The sequence below is a fragment of the Toxotes jaculatrix genome, chromosome 9, assembly GCF_017976425.1.
Source record: "Toxotes jaculatrix isolate fToxJac2 chromosome 9, fToxJac2.pri, whole genome shotgun sequence".
In the NCBI taxonomy this organism is placed as follows: Eukaryota; Metazoa; Chordata; class Actinopteri; family Toxotidae; genus Toxotes; species Toxotes jaculatrix.
Genome location: NC_054402.1, coordinates 16,016,574 through 16,031,413, shown reverse-complemented (window position 1 = coordinate 16,031,413; position 14,840 = coordinate 16,016,574). Strand labels below are relative to the sequence as shown.

The window sequence follows — 14,840 nt, the reverse complement described above, 5'->3', positions numbered from 1 at the left end:
TTTTGGGAGAGAGCTCCCTGTGAAACTGGCTCAGACCACTGAGTGCAGCAAAATCATTATTTTGGTCCATAAACAACCTTAGAAACCACATTCAGTGGCTGTCTAGACACTTTAAATGCATAATTATCTGGTGCCTCTTATGTCCGCAGCTTTCTTCTGGCCATACTGGAACTGGTCCAAATTTTTCAATCTAACGAAATTATGCTATTGTCTTATGCACAGTCTTGAAAAATGTCCATGAGCAGTTAAAGTTGCACCTTACAAACAGACAAAAAGAAGGTTGTATCAGTTGAGTCCAAGTTGTGTAATTACATCCAAACTAAAGCACTAACAGCTTCACGTTTTCCACAAAATGTTTTCATGGAACAGTCTCAGTCCAAGTTGCTCATCTTTTTCTGAGAATAATGAAACTCTTTGTCTTCTGTAACGACAGTTTTGGCTTCAACACGCCATATTTGAAGCTAATTTGGCTTCTCCATGAAGGTGCAGATGTTTCTGAGAAAAGAGTCCACACGAGAGAGAAAGACGACCATTTGATATTTTATTAAAAAGTAAAATTAGACATCAGTCGGTGGTCACGGCCAGCCCATTTTCCTCCCCGTTCACCGTCTTATCATATCACAAGTTTTACAGATGGCAGTGATGTCTGTCTGTTTGACCTGGGGATGCTCATCAGCTCAACACAAATAAAACAGGGAGAACTACGGTCTTCATCCATAGCCTTTATTGGAAATTCTTTACATGTAAATGCTCCGAACCTGCCCAAACCCAGCTTTAGAGACTATAAATATATATATAAAAAAAGGAAGTGTAAAAGACTTTTGCAGTTCCTCCAAGAATAAAGAAAGCATTTACAGTCAGGTCTCATTTTAAGAGGGGCAGTCACCATTTGCTTGTTAATTGAAATGTCAAAACAATTATAACAGTGATTTTAACAATTGTGAACCACGTCGGGAACAAAGCCGATTTTTAACAAAACGTATAGGGAGAGGAAGTTAGCAATCAGTGGCCAAATAAAATCAGTAAAGTCTTGATGATAACAGCACTAGAAAAAACACAGGAGAACAGCACAGCACAGTACAGAGAAGAGGGCAAACCAACCACTGCCTTATCAGTATGTATATATAAATATAGACATTGCTGGCAACCTCCATACAGACTACAGCAACTTCTGCGCGTTCAAAAAGGTGTAGAAGTTACTACAGGACCAATGGAGGAGCCAAACTATACCAGCACTATGGAACTCCCCTGCTTTAACGGACAGTGCAAGCACAAAACGGTGGCAGTCAGGTGTTACAGAGGTCCAGCAAACACAGCAGCATCACTGAGTTACTTGGAAAATGCTGGGACAAAGAGCAGGAGGAGAGCACCACCTGGTGACTGAACCAGGACATGCTGGAAAACTTTCTTTTACCTCTTTAACCCAAGTGTTTGTGTCACTAAATCCACATTAAGGAATGACCCAGGGGTGGGGGCATTGGGTGTTTGTTACAAAATATACAAGCAAGTGACGGTTTTTGCTGCGAGGATGAAAAGTACAATAAGTCTGACATGTTCTCTGCATTGACAAGGAGAGCCCTGGTTAAACCTTGCAATTTATTGGATGTGATTAAGATCAACAAGTTATCATTTACAATACCAAATAAAATGTGCAAAAAATATCAAATATTCAAAAATGCCCGTTTTCTTAACAAACATCACATTTGCTGTTTTAAACACTGTTTACAAATGTTTATGCACCTAATTTCAATAAAGTATGGTCCTGCAGCTGCTGGCATTATAGGTGCACTTTACACAGGAGTGCAAACTGACGGAGCATTGAGGTACCGGTGCTTTTTAAAGTGGCAGGGCACTACCGAGGAGGAAAGGCTGGTCAGCTCTACACACCAAGAATGAGACTCCAAGTCGGGTCCCTGTTTTTAAAAACATCTTGGCAACAAGTGCTGAGATGAAAGTTTTTTTTGTTTTGTTTTTTTTTTATATATCATTAAAGTGATGTGACTACATGTGTGATCTGCAGTCTTGACCCAGCATGTGAATAAATCTGAACCTGGGCTGGAAAACAACTACAACAACTAGTAAAATCCTATCATGTTTATCTATAGACTTGCATCTGACCAAAGATAATCCTGGTGGCAAGATGCTTAATAGTAAGAGCGATTTACAGGTGACAGAAAAATTCATAACCAGCCATCGGTGCTGTTTCAGAGCCAAGATATACATCCTAGAGGCTTTCAGCTACATTGACGCCATCTCTTTAACAAGACGTACGGTTAGTGATGACGTGTAACAGAGATGTGAGTGGGACAAACATATTACAGGCTGAACTTATTACGATTCTGAAACATCCCACTGAGGTGATGGCTGGACTATGAATGAAGACAGACATCTGATTACACTGTACTGGTGTCTGGGGAAAGCAAATGTAAAAAGAAAAACAAAGCTGTGTGTGAGAGGTTGTCGACGCGGAACTGAAATTAAAATCAAAGAGTATTAAGAGCTATGAGGGCCTCTCCATTATCTCTTTTTGTTTGAGAAAAAAAGAAATTTCACCAATATTAAACATGTTACAAATATAAATCAGTTTTCTTGTTTTTCAAAATATGAACATAAACTCAATAACACAAAAAAGTCCTTCTGAGGATTAAGTCCCACTGGTTGTGGGAGGAGGAGATAGAGGGTATGGATGGTTTTTTTTGTTTGTTTTGTTTTTGTTTTTTGAGGAGCGGGACAGAAGATTTTAAAGCAAAGAGACAACAAAAACAACAAAAAGCACCCTGGACTTCATGAGCGTTTCTGTCTCTTGGAATGTCGCTGCTGGCTGGACCGGTCCTCGTCACTGCTCGCCCCCCCAGCATCGCACCGGCCCCCCCGTTGACGAGTTCTGCGTGTGTCCCGCTCGCCATCACTATCCTGCTCCCTGTAATCCTTCCTGCCTGAGGTGGCAGAGGTCCGCTTACTTCTCCTCCTGCCATCATCATCACCACCCTCGTCCTCGTTGTCGTCCTGATCTTCTTCTTCCTCATCCTCCTCGCTCTCGCTCTCCTCATCCCTCCGTCCTCGGCCATTTCTGGTTTTCTTCTTGTTAGATTTGCCATTCTGCATCTGCTTCTTCGGCTGCTGTTCCTGCTCTTCATCCTCATCCTCGTCCTCCTCCTCGTCCTCTTCGTCGTCTTCCTCCTCGTCTTCCTCTGATGTTACAGGAGCTTGGCTGACGCGTTTGCGCGAACGCCGGCGGAGGTAGCTGAGGCCCGGCAGCAGTTTCTGGAGCAGCTCGGTGAAGGTCTGCTCCGTCTTGACCATACAGGAGAGCACGGTGCTGCCCTGCTGGTTGTACTCCTCTGCATTGGAGAAGACCAGTTTCATGTCTTCCAGGAAGTCCTGGGCGTGACGATACGAGCCCTGGCTGAACTTTCCCAGCATGGTCTGGAAGTCCATGGGTTGGGAGATGATGTCCAAGTAGTCTTCTGCCTCCTCTGGGGACACAGGCTCTCTGAAAGAGAAACAGAGCATGAGCCTAAAGGCCAAGTCAGACCCAAGCACCGAATTTTGAATAATACAGATGATGCTCGTTGCTCACCTGAAAGGCCAGCTGTAGCGGAATTTCATTAGTTTCTTGAGGATTTCCTCGCACCTCTCCAGCTCCAGCGCCTGCCTGCGCACGCCTGACTGGGAACTCTGTCGCACCTACAGAAACCGCACACACAATAGGCAACAATCAGAATGAAACAATTCTATTCTATGCTCTCAATGCAAATTTTGACACCAAATGTCCATAGGTTTGTGAAATATAAACCAAATCCTTCCCCTTCTTTAATTCTGAGCAGGAAGACAAAAAAATGTTCTACAAGTCAGTGTCCTTATGGTTTCTTACCAATTCATCAATGTCTGCAGGGCTGTTGGGGCCAGTCCTCTGTTTGCTGCTCTGACAACTAGACGACGACTGTTTCTTGGATTTACTTTTTGAACTTTTCTGCCGAGACGAAGACTGCTTATTTTTCTTCCTTGGTCTCACTGTAGAGAAACAACAAGAAATGGTAGAAATTAACATCATGGATATGCTGCAGTCCTGCCGGTGGAATCTGAAGTATCATCCCAGGCCACCATGGACTTAAGCCCTAGACGGTCAGAGGACTATCGTACAGTCTCACGCTAGGAATGAGAAAAATAATCCGTTCTCAGATGCGCTGCCGTCTTCTCTTGAACTATTCAGCATCAATGCGCTAAACTTCTTAATCGTTGACCTTGACATGCAGCTCTGAACTGACAGTGGGGATCATCCTGCCACATACTCTGAGTGAAGCCAGAGTGAGACACGGCTTCAAAGCAAGGTCCAGACCTGAGCTGTGCTACATGACAACACACAGACAATAGAGACAGGGGCTGAAATTCCCTACCAGCATTCCTCTCATTCCCAACCTTCAGCCCCAAGGACCACCATATATTCCAAAACCAACATAGGTTTTAAAATCTAAAACTTATCTATCCAGAGAATCAATTCTTCTTTTGGGCCATAGTGTTTAATAGAAAGATGAGTTGTATTAATGACACAAGGATTCCAATTTTGAGTGGGCACATATAAAATGTAAATGATAACCTGGACAGACTGGAACCTCTGGCCATTAGTAATTACAATCTTTTAACTGGTGTGTTCAGGGAAATGTATGACTTGGGCAGAGAAACTGGTTAAATTCTGTCTTAACTCAAACCCTCACTGTGAACCATCATCAAGTTGAGACAACATTGTAAAATCGGGACCCAGTTTTCTCTCATCCATACTCACAGCTGTGCCCCATGGCTTTGTAGTCATTCTCCTCCTCATCCTCTTCATCGTCCTCAGACTCCTCGTCTTCAGACTCCTCTTCACTGTCCTCTTCATCTGTGTCTTGGTTATAGTTCCTGCAATGGAGAGGTTGCCATTTATAAATCTTAACACATCTAATAAAGACAGGCCTGTAGTCAGGAAGGCAGATTTTACTGCTCAGCAAAAATGACCAAACATATTATTTTCTGTCCTGATGTTTGTCTATGGATGGGGCAATCGACCACCTGAGGTCAACTTAAGAGCAGTAAGCCTTTCTCCATTTGTAAAAAAGCTCTGTAAAGATAGCCAGTGAGGTGGATGGTTACCTTGAACGGGAGCCCCGTCTGGCCATGGTGGGCTGGCAGGCCGGACACAGCCACTCTCCGGCGGGGATGCGGTACAGAGCCGGTCGCAGGCAGAACAGGTGGAAGGCCTTATTACACTCATCACACAGGATAAGTTTCTCGTCATCACCTGGAAGATCACAGTTACAGAATTTAGTTTGTTTAAATCCATTTTCTTGTTTTACCTAATATTTACTCAGTGTTGCCACGTTTTTGTTCTTTCTGTCTTTCTTTTCCTGGTCGTCACCTCCTGAAAACAATCTTTGCATGTCTTCCTTTTCCATCTATGTTGCTGTGCAAGTGACTCAGTTCTTATTGTCATCTTATCACTACAGGTTCACCTGTTGGCCTTCGGAGCTGCTGACTCTGTATGTAGACCTGCCTGACACTACTAGTCTGTTCTGCTCTGAGCCTGCTGCTGCTGCTGCTGCTGCTGCTGCTGCCCTGTCTGGATGTGGGCCTAGACTCCATCAGCTTCAGCACAGATGAGCTTTGCCTGAACACTAAACAGGGAGCAAAAGACTGGTTGGATAGTGTAGCACTGCCTCACTCAAACAGGACAGACTGACTGTGTTTGACCATGTTTATATGGAGGCTATAGCACACTAATCCAGCAAATCAGTTAGAAGAGACATCAGATAATTGTACTGTTTCTGTGTGGGAGGGGGGAAAAAAGGGGGGTTATTTTCTCAAATAGGAGCTAGCTTAAGAGACGGCAGCTGAAATCAGTCCTTACCTTTCCTGCGACAGACTTTGCAGCGAGCGTTCTCAGCAGACATGTCCCACTTTATGCATGCGTCCAACATTCCCAGCAGCACATGCATGCGGGAAAAGGTCTGGGCCTCCCTGATAGCGGTTTTCCACTTCTCTACCGCTGTAGCTACCTAAGAGCGAAAGTTCAACATAGCACTGAGTTTAACAGACAACACTTGTGCAGCTGCTGTGTAACCCGGTGTAAGCAAGATGCACACTTAAACTTAAAACCAAAGAAGAAAACTGCAACTCTTTCTCTTACCCTAGCCTCCTCTGCCAGTCTCTTCTCTTCGTCCACCTCTTCAGCCTTGCTGCTATCCTCGCCTCCTTGCTTTTTCTTCTTTTTCTGCTTGGGAGCCATGAATCCCTGCAGGAACTTCTTGATTACACAGGCCTGAATGGTGATGATGCACTCGCCGAAGTCTTTCAAGCTCTCCGTGTCTTTCAACTGTGTAGTTGAAGATGAGTAAATCAGCTGTCAGCTACATGCAATTAGTGGTTGGCAAAAGGCTGTAGCACCATCACAGACATTACAAATTTCTCAGACTTCAGTGAACATAGTGTTGAAAGGGGGGGATACTTGTTTCGTATATAAACAGACAAACCAATCACCTGATCTTCGATGTCAATGTTGTCATCCAGGTATCCCAAGCCTCCCTTCTGGAGCCGTGAAGCTACTTCCTGGATGTCACTGCGCAGATATCTGAGCAGCTCTGCGAAGCCATCGCAAGTCCTGAGGCCCATTTTGCCCTTACGGGTCAGATGGATGGAGTGGAGAATCTCCTGATACCTAAATATGGATGGAAAAGCTTTGCATTTAGATATATATATTTACTTAACATTTCATTTTGTCTCTGTAAGGGAAATAGTGTGCTGTTCTTCTTGTCAAGGGAAGGAATTATCTCCTGTAGTGAGAATGATTTTACCTGCTTTGTATCTTCGCCTTCAGTTCGCTCTCTCTGACCCCCTGAGGATGAAGACTTTCCACCAGTTCCTCCAGCTCAGCTGGACTGTCACATATAAACCTGGATCGAAAGGCAGAAAAATCAGAATACAGAGACAACAGTGTAAAAAGGAAAAAAGATGAAATCCATCAAATGAAAAAGAAGACTGACAGAGAAACAGGAAAAAAGACAGAAGCACAGCTCTTACCAGAGATTCTGTCCCTGGTTGGGAACAGTGGTTTCTATACAGACGTCTGGTGCTGCTCCCTGCTGGGCTCCTTCACTAATAGCACCATCTATGCTACCGTCATCTTTTTCAGCTTCTACAACATAAACAGCAATTTATCATGTCAAAAAATTAGGGAAATATACTTCTTTGACTACAAAGCAGAAAAGAATTAATGTATATACATAAATTCAATTATGTACATTGTGTACATACAAAACTGTACACCAAGCTTAAAAAACATAAAAGACATGGGTTGCCGAACTATTCTCATGTCAACACCAATACTGAGATGCCATCAGCCAATAGACATTTTTAACAAACATTTAAATATTTGGATAAGGATAGAGTAAAGTTTTAAATACTGTACCTTGTGAGTCATGAGTAGCAGCTGACTCACCATCCTCTTCCTCTTCCACCTCAGGTTCAGCTGGTTTGTCCTCAGGCGGAGGGGTGAAGCTGTAGTCGATGCTTTCATGCACCCAGCCTTTCTCAATGTACAGACCAGGCACCACGTCAGAGAAAAGCCAGTATCTGAACAAAACCATTAAGCAAACACGGTTATAATTTATTGAAGTTATTAAAAGGATTTGCATTTATCTGTATATAATCTATCACCGTTTGTGTGCAGCACTCACCTGTTATGATTTCTATCGGTCCCCAAAGGAGTCCTGCGCATGACAAGTCTGGCTTTGGTTATCCCATCCTGGAAGGCCCTCTCAGCAGCAGCCCTCTGTTTACGCAGCCGCTCCTCTTCAGCCTCCTTCTCCATGCGCTCTTTTGGGGGAGGTAACATATAGGAGTAAGGTATACTGACATAACAACTACAACGTATTTAGGAAGGCATTGTTCTAAATGAGTCTCATTGCAAAAAAATCCCAGTGGTGGTGAAGCCACGTACTAAGGGAACAAAATCTGAAAAAAAAAAAAAAAAGTCTCACAATGGAATTAAACCACATTTCAAACCTGATGTGAAGCCTGCTGTGAAGTTTACCTTTGTTCTGTCTGTCCAGCTCCTCCTTCTCCTTCTTGGCCTGCATGGACATCAGACGTCGGCTCTTCACTGAGCTGATCATGTCCTCTGGCTCCAGCTCCACCTTTACTTCTTTTTTGGCCTCCTTCTTAGAACCCCCCTCTTTTTTCTTCTCACCTTTGAGACCAGAAAAAAATAAATCTATATATTGGTATCAACTCATATTTGTATTTACATTTTGTTGGTACTAATAAGAGACTAATGATGGGCTGAAAGACTTTCTTGTCTCTGGCTTTTTTTTTTTGTAACAAAGCTTAATGACGAACTACAGGTAAAGTTCTGTGATGGTCCTCGTCTACCTTTGCCCTCCATCTCCTTCCGCTTCTTCCTCTCTGCCTTCTTGCGGTCATTGACCTCTTTCAGCATTGCCAGGCGCTCCTTCCATAGCTCCGCTGACCGCTGCTGCATAGCATCAACGTGGTCTTCCACTGAGTAGGTCATGAGGATGCGGTGGCACAGCGCCACCAGCAGGTTGACCTTCTCCTCCGGGCTCAGCTCAAACACCTCGATTGTCTCAAGCTTGTCCAGGAACTCACTGGTCACCACATCGTCAAAGCCCCCCATGGGCCCCGAGTCCTCCGAGCCATGGCCACTCTCCTCACCATGAGCGTCACATGGACGCAGACACAACCGTGCCAGCTCGGACACTGAGTGCATTGTGAGGGGGATCTCAGATAAGGGCATATCGAGCTCACTGTAGCCCTCTGCCAGCTCATCCTGCAGCAGCGTCTGGAGCAGCACCACCAGCACGCGGTTCAGGTAGTGGAAGCCAGACCGTTCCCCGGCCAGTGCTTCCATCAGAGCCCCCGCTGTGATGGGATACTGATCATCTGGCATCAGCAGCCCTGCATAGCAGTGCAGGAAGTCCACAACCATGGCCACATAGCCAAACAGGGTGTTGGGCAACCCCTCAGGGATGTCTACAAGCTTGAATGTCGGCAGGGTCTTGCCACCTGTGATCTCCTGGTCCTCATATCTACGTGATTGTTCACGGCGGACCAGCATCTCCTTCTCGCGTCTCTCCTTGGCCTTTTCTCGCAGTTTCTCTTTGAGCTCCTCACGCCGCTTCTTCATCTCTTCCTGCCTTTCCTCTTCGCTCATGGCTGCCCATCGTTTCTTTTGCTCCAGAAGCTCCCAGCGTTTCTGGACCAGCTCCCTGAGCTCCTCCGGCAGCCGGTTGCGATCATCTGAAGATAGGGTTTTTGCAGCCTTGGAGATGAGGGAGGAGAGGGAGTTCTTTTTGTCCTCTTTGCCCTTATTCTCCTTATAGTAACGAAGGAGGTGGAGAGCCATCGGGTGCAATGGCTTCCCCAGTTTAGGGGTACCCATGCCACTACTACGAGCTCTCTTCTTAGGGCTCCCAGCAGGGGTGCTCTTAGCCAGATGCAACAGAGTCATCTGCTTCATCTTTGGTGTCTTAGCACCGGCTTTACCATCCTTTTTAGAAGCTTTGAGCACATTGAGCTTCTTATCACCACTCTTTCCAGTTTTCTTTCCTTCTTTCTTGTCCCCAGATTTTCTGCCTGATTTCAGAGTGGAGGGCGAGGAGCCTTTGCCTTCTCCTTTCTTAGGAGTTCCAGAGTTCTTAACCTTGAGTGGAGAACCATTCATTTTTATTTTCTGAAATACAGACAACATGAGCCCATTAAGTAAAAAGTTTTGACCAATAATCATTAAGATTTCAATGTATGCAAAGAAGTCAGCTAACCTGCATGTGGCCCCAGATGGTGGGACTAAGGGGCATGTTTAAAGTGTCTTTCTTCTTTTTCCTTTTCTTCTCTCCCTTCTCATTTCCTGAATCTTCTCCTGGTGTGTCAGAGGTCTTGAGCTTCTTGCTGGTTTTACCCTCTGGAGATGTCAGGCTCTTACGCTTTGTGGAGGGATTCTCTGCTAAAAACTTTAGCAAGAGAAAAGACTGTAAGCCAAGATCGAGCAACATTTTTGAATACAGTAATATTCTGAAAATGACACTGAGTAAATTACCTTGTGAGGATCAAGAAGAAAGTCATTGAATTTGCTAGGCAGGTTAAACTTTTTCACCAGTTCATCCTCGACCACCCAGGGAGCGCTCTCTCCCATGCCCAGCCTCAGAGCATAGTGCCTAATGAAATAGCGCATGATCTCCTTGGTTGGAGGGCGCTCCGTTCTGAAAAGACTGTCCGCTGGAACATCGCTGATCACCTGTAATAGAAGTCAGTTCACAGGATTCAATTTACTTTCTATCAAAAATACAAAAGTCTGCAAAGACCTTAACAGATCATCAGCGAGAAAGAAACTTCTTAACATGCGTTGACTGCTGGTGACATGACACAAACCTTATCCTCATTGATGAGCTTCACGTCGTACTTGTGAGGAAGGAATTTGGGCATTGCCCACTTCTTCTTCTCTTCCTTCATAGCAGTGGGAAGTTTCCTTGGAGAACGCCGTGCTCTGTCACCTGATAGGAGGCAAAACATTGTTAAAAAACCAGATACTCAGAGGAAAGAATAACCTCTCCAAATAGTACACGATCTACCACCTGGAGAAAATGAATACCACATAAGCCTGTTTGCTCATCCTATGAAGCCTGCAGCTCCAAGCTATGTCTCTGGGTAGTCTTCATCTGACTATGACTAATAGATAAATGTACTTATTTGTACTCACTGAGACTCTCCCTCCTGTTCTCCTCCTCTCGGGGAAGAGGCTCCTTCCTCTGGTTCTCCTGACTTGCGTTCTCCTTGTCGCTGGATGGGGAGTCGCAGGCGCCTTCAAGCTTCTTCTCACCTGTCTCGCTCTCTGGGTTTTCTAGGGGGTGGATTTTCACCACCTTCACTCGCAAACTTTTGTCCTTCCCCACCTGAAGAGGGAAAAAAACTTCTGAATACAACAAAGGGGACGCTTCCAATCAAACACATGCTTACCCCCGCCCCTCTACTAGAGTAAGTTTAATTCAGGTTTGTCATATTATAAAATACATCATACGATCCAAATACAAAGTTACAAAACAGCCATGTTTAACACACAAGTTCAGAAATGTAAGAAGTCAAACTGACCAGGAAGTCACACTCTTCGCCCACAGCATACTTGGTAAGGATTTCCACCCAAGCCATTTCAACCAGTTTGTCTAAAGACACTGTGTTGTGGTGGACCATCTCGAGGACCGGCTTCTCAAACCACTGGGGATACTCCTCCTGAAGCCTGCACATAGAGCACGATCAATGATTAGTACACAAAAAATTAAAACCAAAAAAAGTATAACATAGTTTGTGCAGACCCATACTTTTGTGCTCTACTTTAATACATATAAAGTTTTTAATGTCCTGACAGTTTTTATTTATAAAAAGTTTAGCAACCTGTAGCCACATCTGGTATAAACTGGATTTGTTCATGGGTGTAATGTACTCTATTAATGGCAAGATTTTTTTCACACTTTGGATTTCTGCGCTGCAGTCATCACAGGAACCAGAGCATTACATAACAGGACAACAAAGGACTGAGAGTGGCCAGTAGGGGGAGTCAAGTCTCTTGCCTCATATAATTAGACAGGGCTTAAATACAGCTCATGATCCTCAGTGACTTGAGCTCTGGGCAACCGAGCACTGCTCAGCCCTTTGTTGTGACATCTCTTTGGGCCACATACAGTATATAGTTAAGGTCACCTTCCTCTTGCTGACAGCATATCTACAATGCCGTACATGTACACCTGGTTGATGATAAGTGAACTGATAGATCTCAACTAGGCTAATATTTTTGCCAATACTGCAATATCTTTTGCAGCTAAGGATAAGGAAGCCCTCAGCAGGCCATTGCAGATTCAAGGATGACTCAATCACACACCCTCTAAATAGAATGAGAGGAGGAGCACCAGATTTATCCAATCATAGCAAAGCAGCAAGCCTTGTGACCTTCACTGGAAGAGTATGGCTCTTCCGTGATACTACTGAGCTTTTGTAAAAGAGGCCAATCTGTATTTTTGGGCAAGTGAATCCAACTGACCAGTAGAGGTTACTACATTCAGAGATTAATAAGACCCAAAGCTTTACTGGACATCTGACCACATGTGTGTCTGTTATGTGTATAGGCTGTGGATGGCAATCAGCTGAGAGCAGACTAATGGCTCTTATTTAACCAGATGGATGGAATCACGAACATGCACACACAAACTTTAGATGCGATACTAACAGTTCAGTCACTTCTTGTTCCTCCTCCCATGCTTCTTTGTGTGTCAGCTGGCTGCTTCCAGTGCTCTTGCATGTCCAGATGCGCTCATCATACCGCTGCAGACGTGCCTCATACTCTCTGTGGTCAGTTTGTCAAGGTATATCACAATATTCACATGTAAACAGTTGCCCCTTGCTTAGCCATGCGCTTATTCGTTAGAAACAAGACATACATGGTGCTTAGGGGCACCCAACATACACAGGCATGATTTCAAATCAAAACGTAATGAACGGCTATACTCTAAGAAACAAAAAAGTGTATTAAGTCTGTAATAAACAATGGCAAACTGGGAAAAGGTCAGGGATGATGGTGACAGATGCTGCCAAAGAGTCCAGGCTGTCTAAAATGAAGAGAAGTTTTGGACGAAACAGTAAACACGTTTCTGTTGACGTGAGTACAAAGTTTTACTATAAATAAAAAACTACAACAGTAAAATGAACGACATTCCCAAGCCTAACTCTGCGTTAGTATTGATGGGATAGAGTGGAAAGGCAGACAGGAGGCCTATGGGTTTCATAGCTGTTCTTCAAGTAGTGATGATAGACCCCGATGTTAAAGTCATACAAAAAGCTGAGTGAAAAAAACCACTGCGTGAATCCAAATGTACTACAACTTATACTAAGTTAGGTTGCCAGAAAAGCATCTTAAGACCACTTTTAACACTACGTGTGTCACTTTGAGCTGACGCTGCTAGCTTCATAATCTTGCTGACAGTTTGACGTTTCCATATAAACATCTCCTCAACGAGTGGGTAAAGTCACCTGACTTCTACACCAGAACCTGTTTAACTACCCAAGAAAGTGGTTTAAAACAACTGACTAGGTATTGTTCAGCTGTTGTCCTCTCTTAGTAAACTCAAAAACATAAATGTACCGGTTGCTACTTGTGTGCTAACGTTAGCAGCCCGACGAGCAGTGAGAGAGAACAGACGATAGGCTATTGTGACATAATGGGAAACCAAACGTTAGCAGCGTGCTGGCTAACTCCGCTAGCATTAGCAGTAGCTGGCAGTGGGGCCGTAAAAAGCTGAAAGTGAAAGAGCGGCCTTTTACATTAGCTCTCCACATTTAACTTAGTATGAGAACCCAATCTCATTTTTTTCTAGCTTTGTGAAACAGCCAGCTGAAACGAGCTGATTAGCAATGCGGTGTCAACGCTAGCTAGCGAGCCTGTCATCCAGTGTTAAGTGAGTACATGCGGGGTAACACTAAACGAACTGAAAATGTCTGGTAATGTTAAAGTAGCTTTGTTAGCCTGGGTTACAGTCCTGTACGTGTAACTGTGTGGACAACAGTATATCCAGGCAGACAAAGCCAACCCCACTGCATGCCGGTTGGCTCTCGCCAAGTCGAGACTGAGCATCAGCACCATGTTAAAGGATACTCTTTGTTCCTGAAGGCCTCCTTGGTGTGCTCGATGATGTAGACCTCCTCTCCCGGGCCTGGTGGCTCGGCTAGCGGCTTAGCCAGCGGGTAAGGTTTACGGCCCAAAAGCGGTGCCATTTCAAATCCACAGATGGCACGGGTGCCAACGCTAAAATCAGATCTTCCAGGAACAATTTAGCACAATAATATACAACAATATGTCCTTAGCATGTATCCAAGTGTCCCGAAATATCTTAGCACGGCTCACGTTACCGCCGGCAGGCCCGGCTCCCAACGTGTATTAGCTAGCTGACTAGCTAGAAGGCTGGATCGCTATCTCGTTGCAAAACAATAACAGTGCGCTTATTGCCGGCCGCCTCATTGCATCCTTCTTCTCTCTTCTAGAGGCGGTGTCATGATGGTTTCACGCTATGCGCTGGATATAAAACAGGCTGCTGGACTTGTCTCTCAAGACAGTTGGTAAACTTTCAGCTCCGGCTGAACATGAAAGGATGCAAAACCACACCGAAATCAAACTCGCGGCAAAAGCCGAAGCTCAGCTCAGCGGGAGGGCTGGCGCGCTGTGCGGTCCCAAGTCCCAATGTGCAAACTAGGCCTTCTCTCGTTTATTTACGAGTCTTCGCTGCATTTTCGCACTGCCGGAGCTTCTCCCTGTCAGATAACAGCGTTAACATGCGTTACGAAAAAGTAAACTGGATCAATCAAGAGGTTAATTCCTTGTCGAAATGGCGGGAGTTTCTAGTCCACCGGCACAATTCCCTACACCCTCAGAACTCCGTTTCCCCGGCAGCAAGCCGCGTCGTACATACACCCCGCCTCCTCTCAACGCTCGTTGGTTCTCTCAGTGAAGCGCCCTCGTCAAGCTGGGCCCGTACACCCTCTGATTGGTGGACATGGCCTGTCCGTTATGTACCTAGAACAGCCCCCTGAGATAAACCACGCCCGCACAGAATATAAACGAAAGGCTGGAGGTCAGCTGATGACAATACAGCTCATCACAATCAGTTTTACTGGTATATTTGCATATACCTGGAACTTGAATCTGGTTTCCAGTTGCTCTCAGCATACTAACATACAGTACCAATAGAGGAGATACACGTGGACGTACAGCAAAAACATGGACAACAAAGATGATAAATAAACATAAAAAA

At 44.8% G+C, this 14,840-nt stretch overlaps 1 protein-coding gene across 2 annotated transcripts; it reads right to left on the bottom strand.

The window, feature by feature from the left end:
• Positions 1-733: 733 nt before the first annotated feature.
• Positions 734-14,459, bottom strand: baz1b (bromodomain adjacent to zinc finger domain, 1B). 2 transcript variants are annotated; one of them, XM_041046107.1, is made up of 21 exons: positions 13,688-14,459; positions 12,266-12,382; positions 11,137-11,281; positions 10,748-10,940; positions 10,420-10,541; positions 10,088-10,285; positions 9,813-10,001; positions 8,404-9,724; positions 8,066-8,221; positions 7,710-7,848; positions 7,442-7,605; positions 7,054-7,168; positions 6,828-6,926; positions 6,514-6,691; positions 6,164-6,349; positions 5,885-6,032; positions 5,131-5,278; positions 4,784-4,899; positions 3,875-4,014; positions 3,581-3,687; positions 734-3,493 (listed from the first exon to the last, which is right to left on the bottom strand). In XM_041046107.1, exons 1-21 carry the CDS (start codon positions 13,804-13,806, stop codon positions 2,785-2,787), a joined length of 4,809 nt encoding a protein of 1,602 aa, XP_040902041.1. In that variant the 5' UTR covers positions 13,807-14,459; the 3' UTR covers positions 734-2,784. The 2 variants fall into 2 exon arrangements, with proteins under 2 accessions (XP_040902041.1, XP_040902042.1); XM_041046108.1 differs by having other exon boundaries at positions 8,404-9,694.
• Between the last annotated feature and the right edge of the window lie 381 nt (positions 14,460-14,840).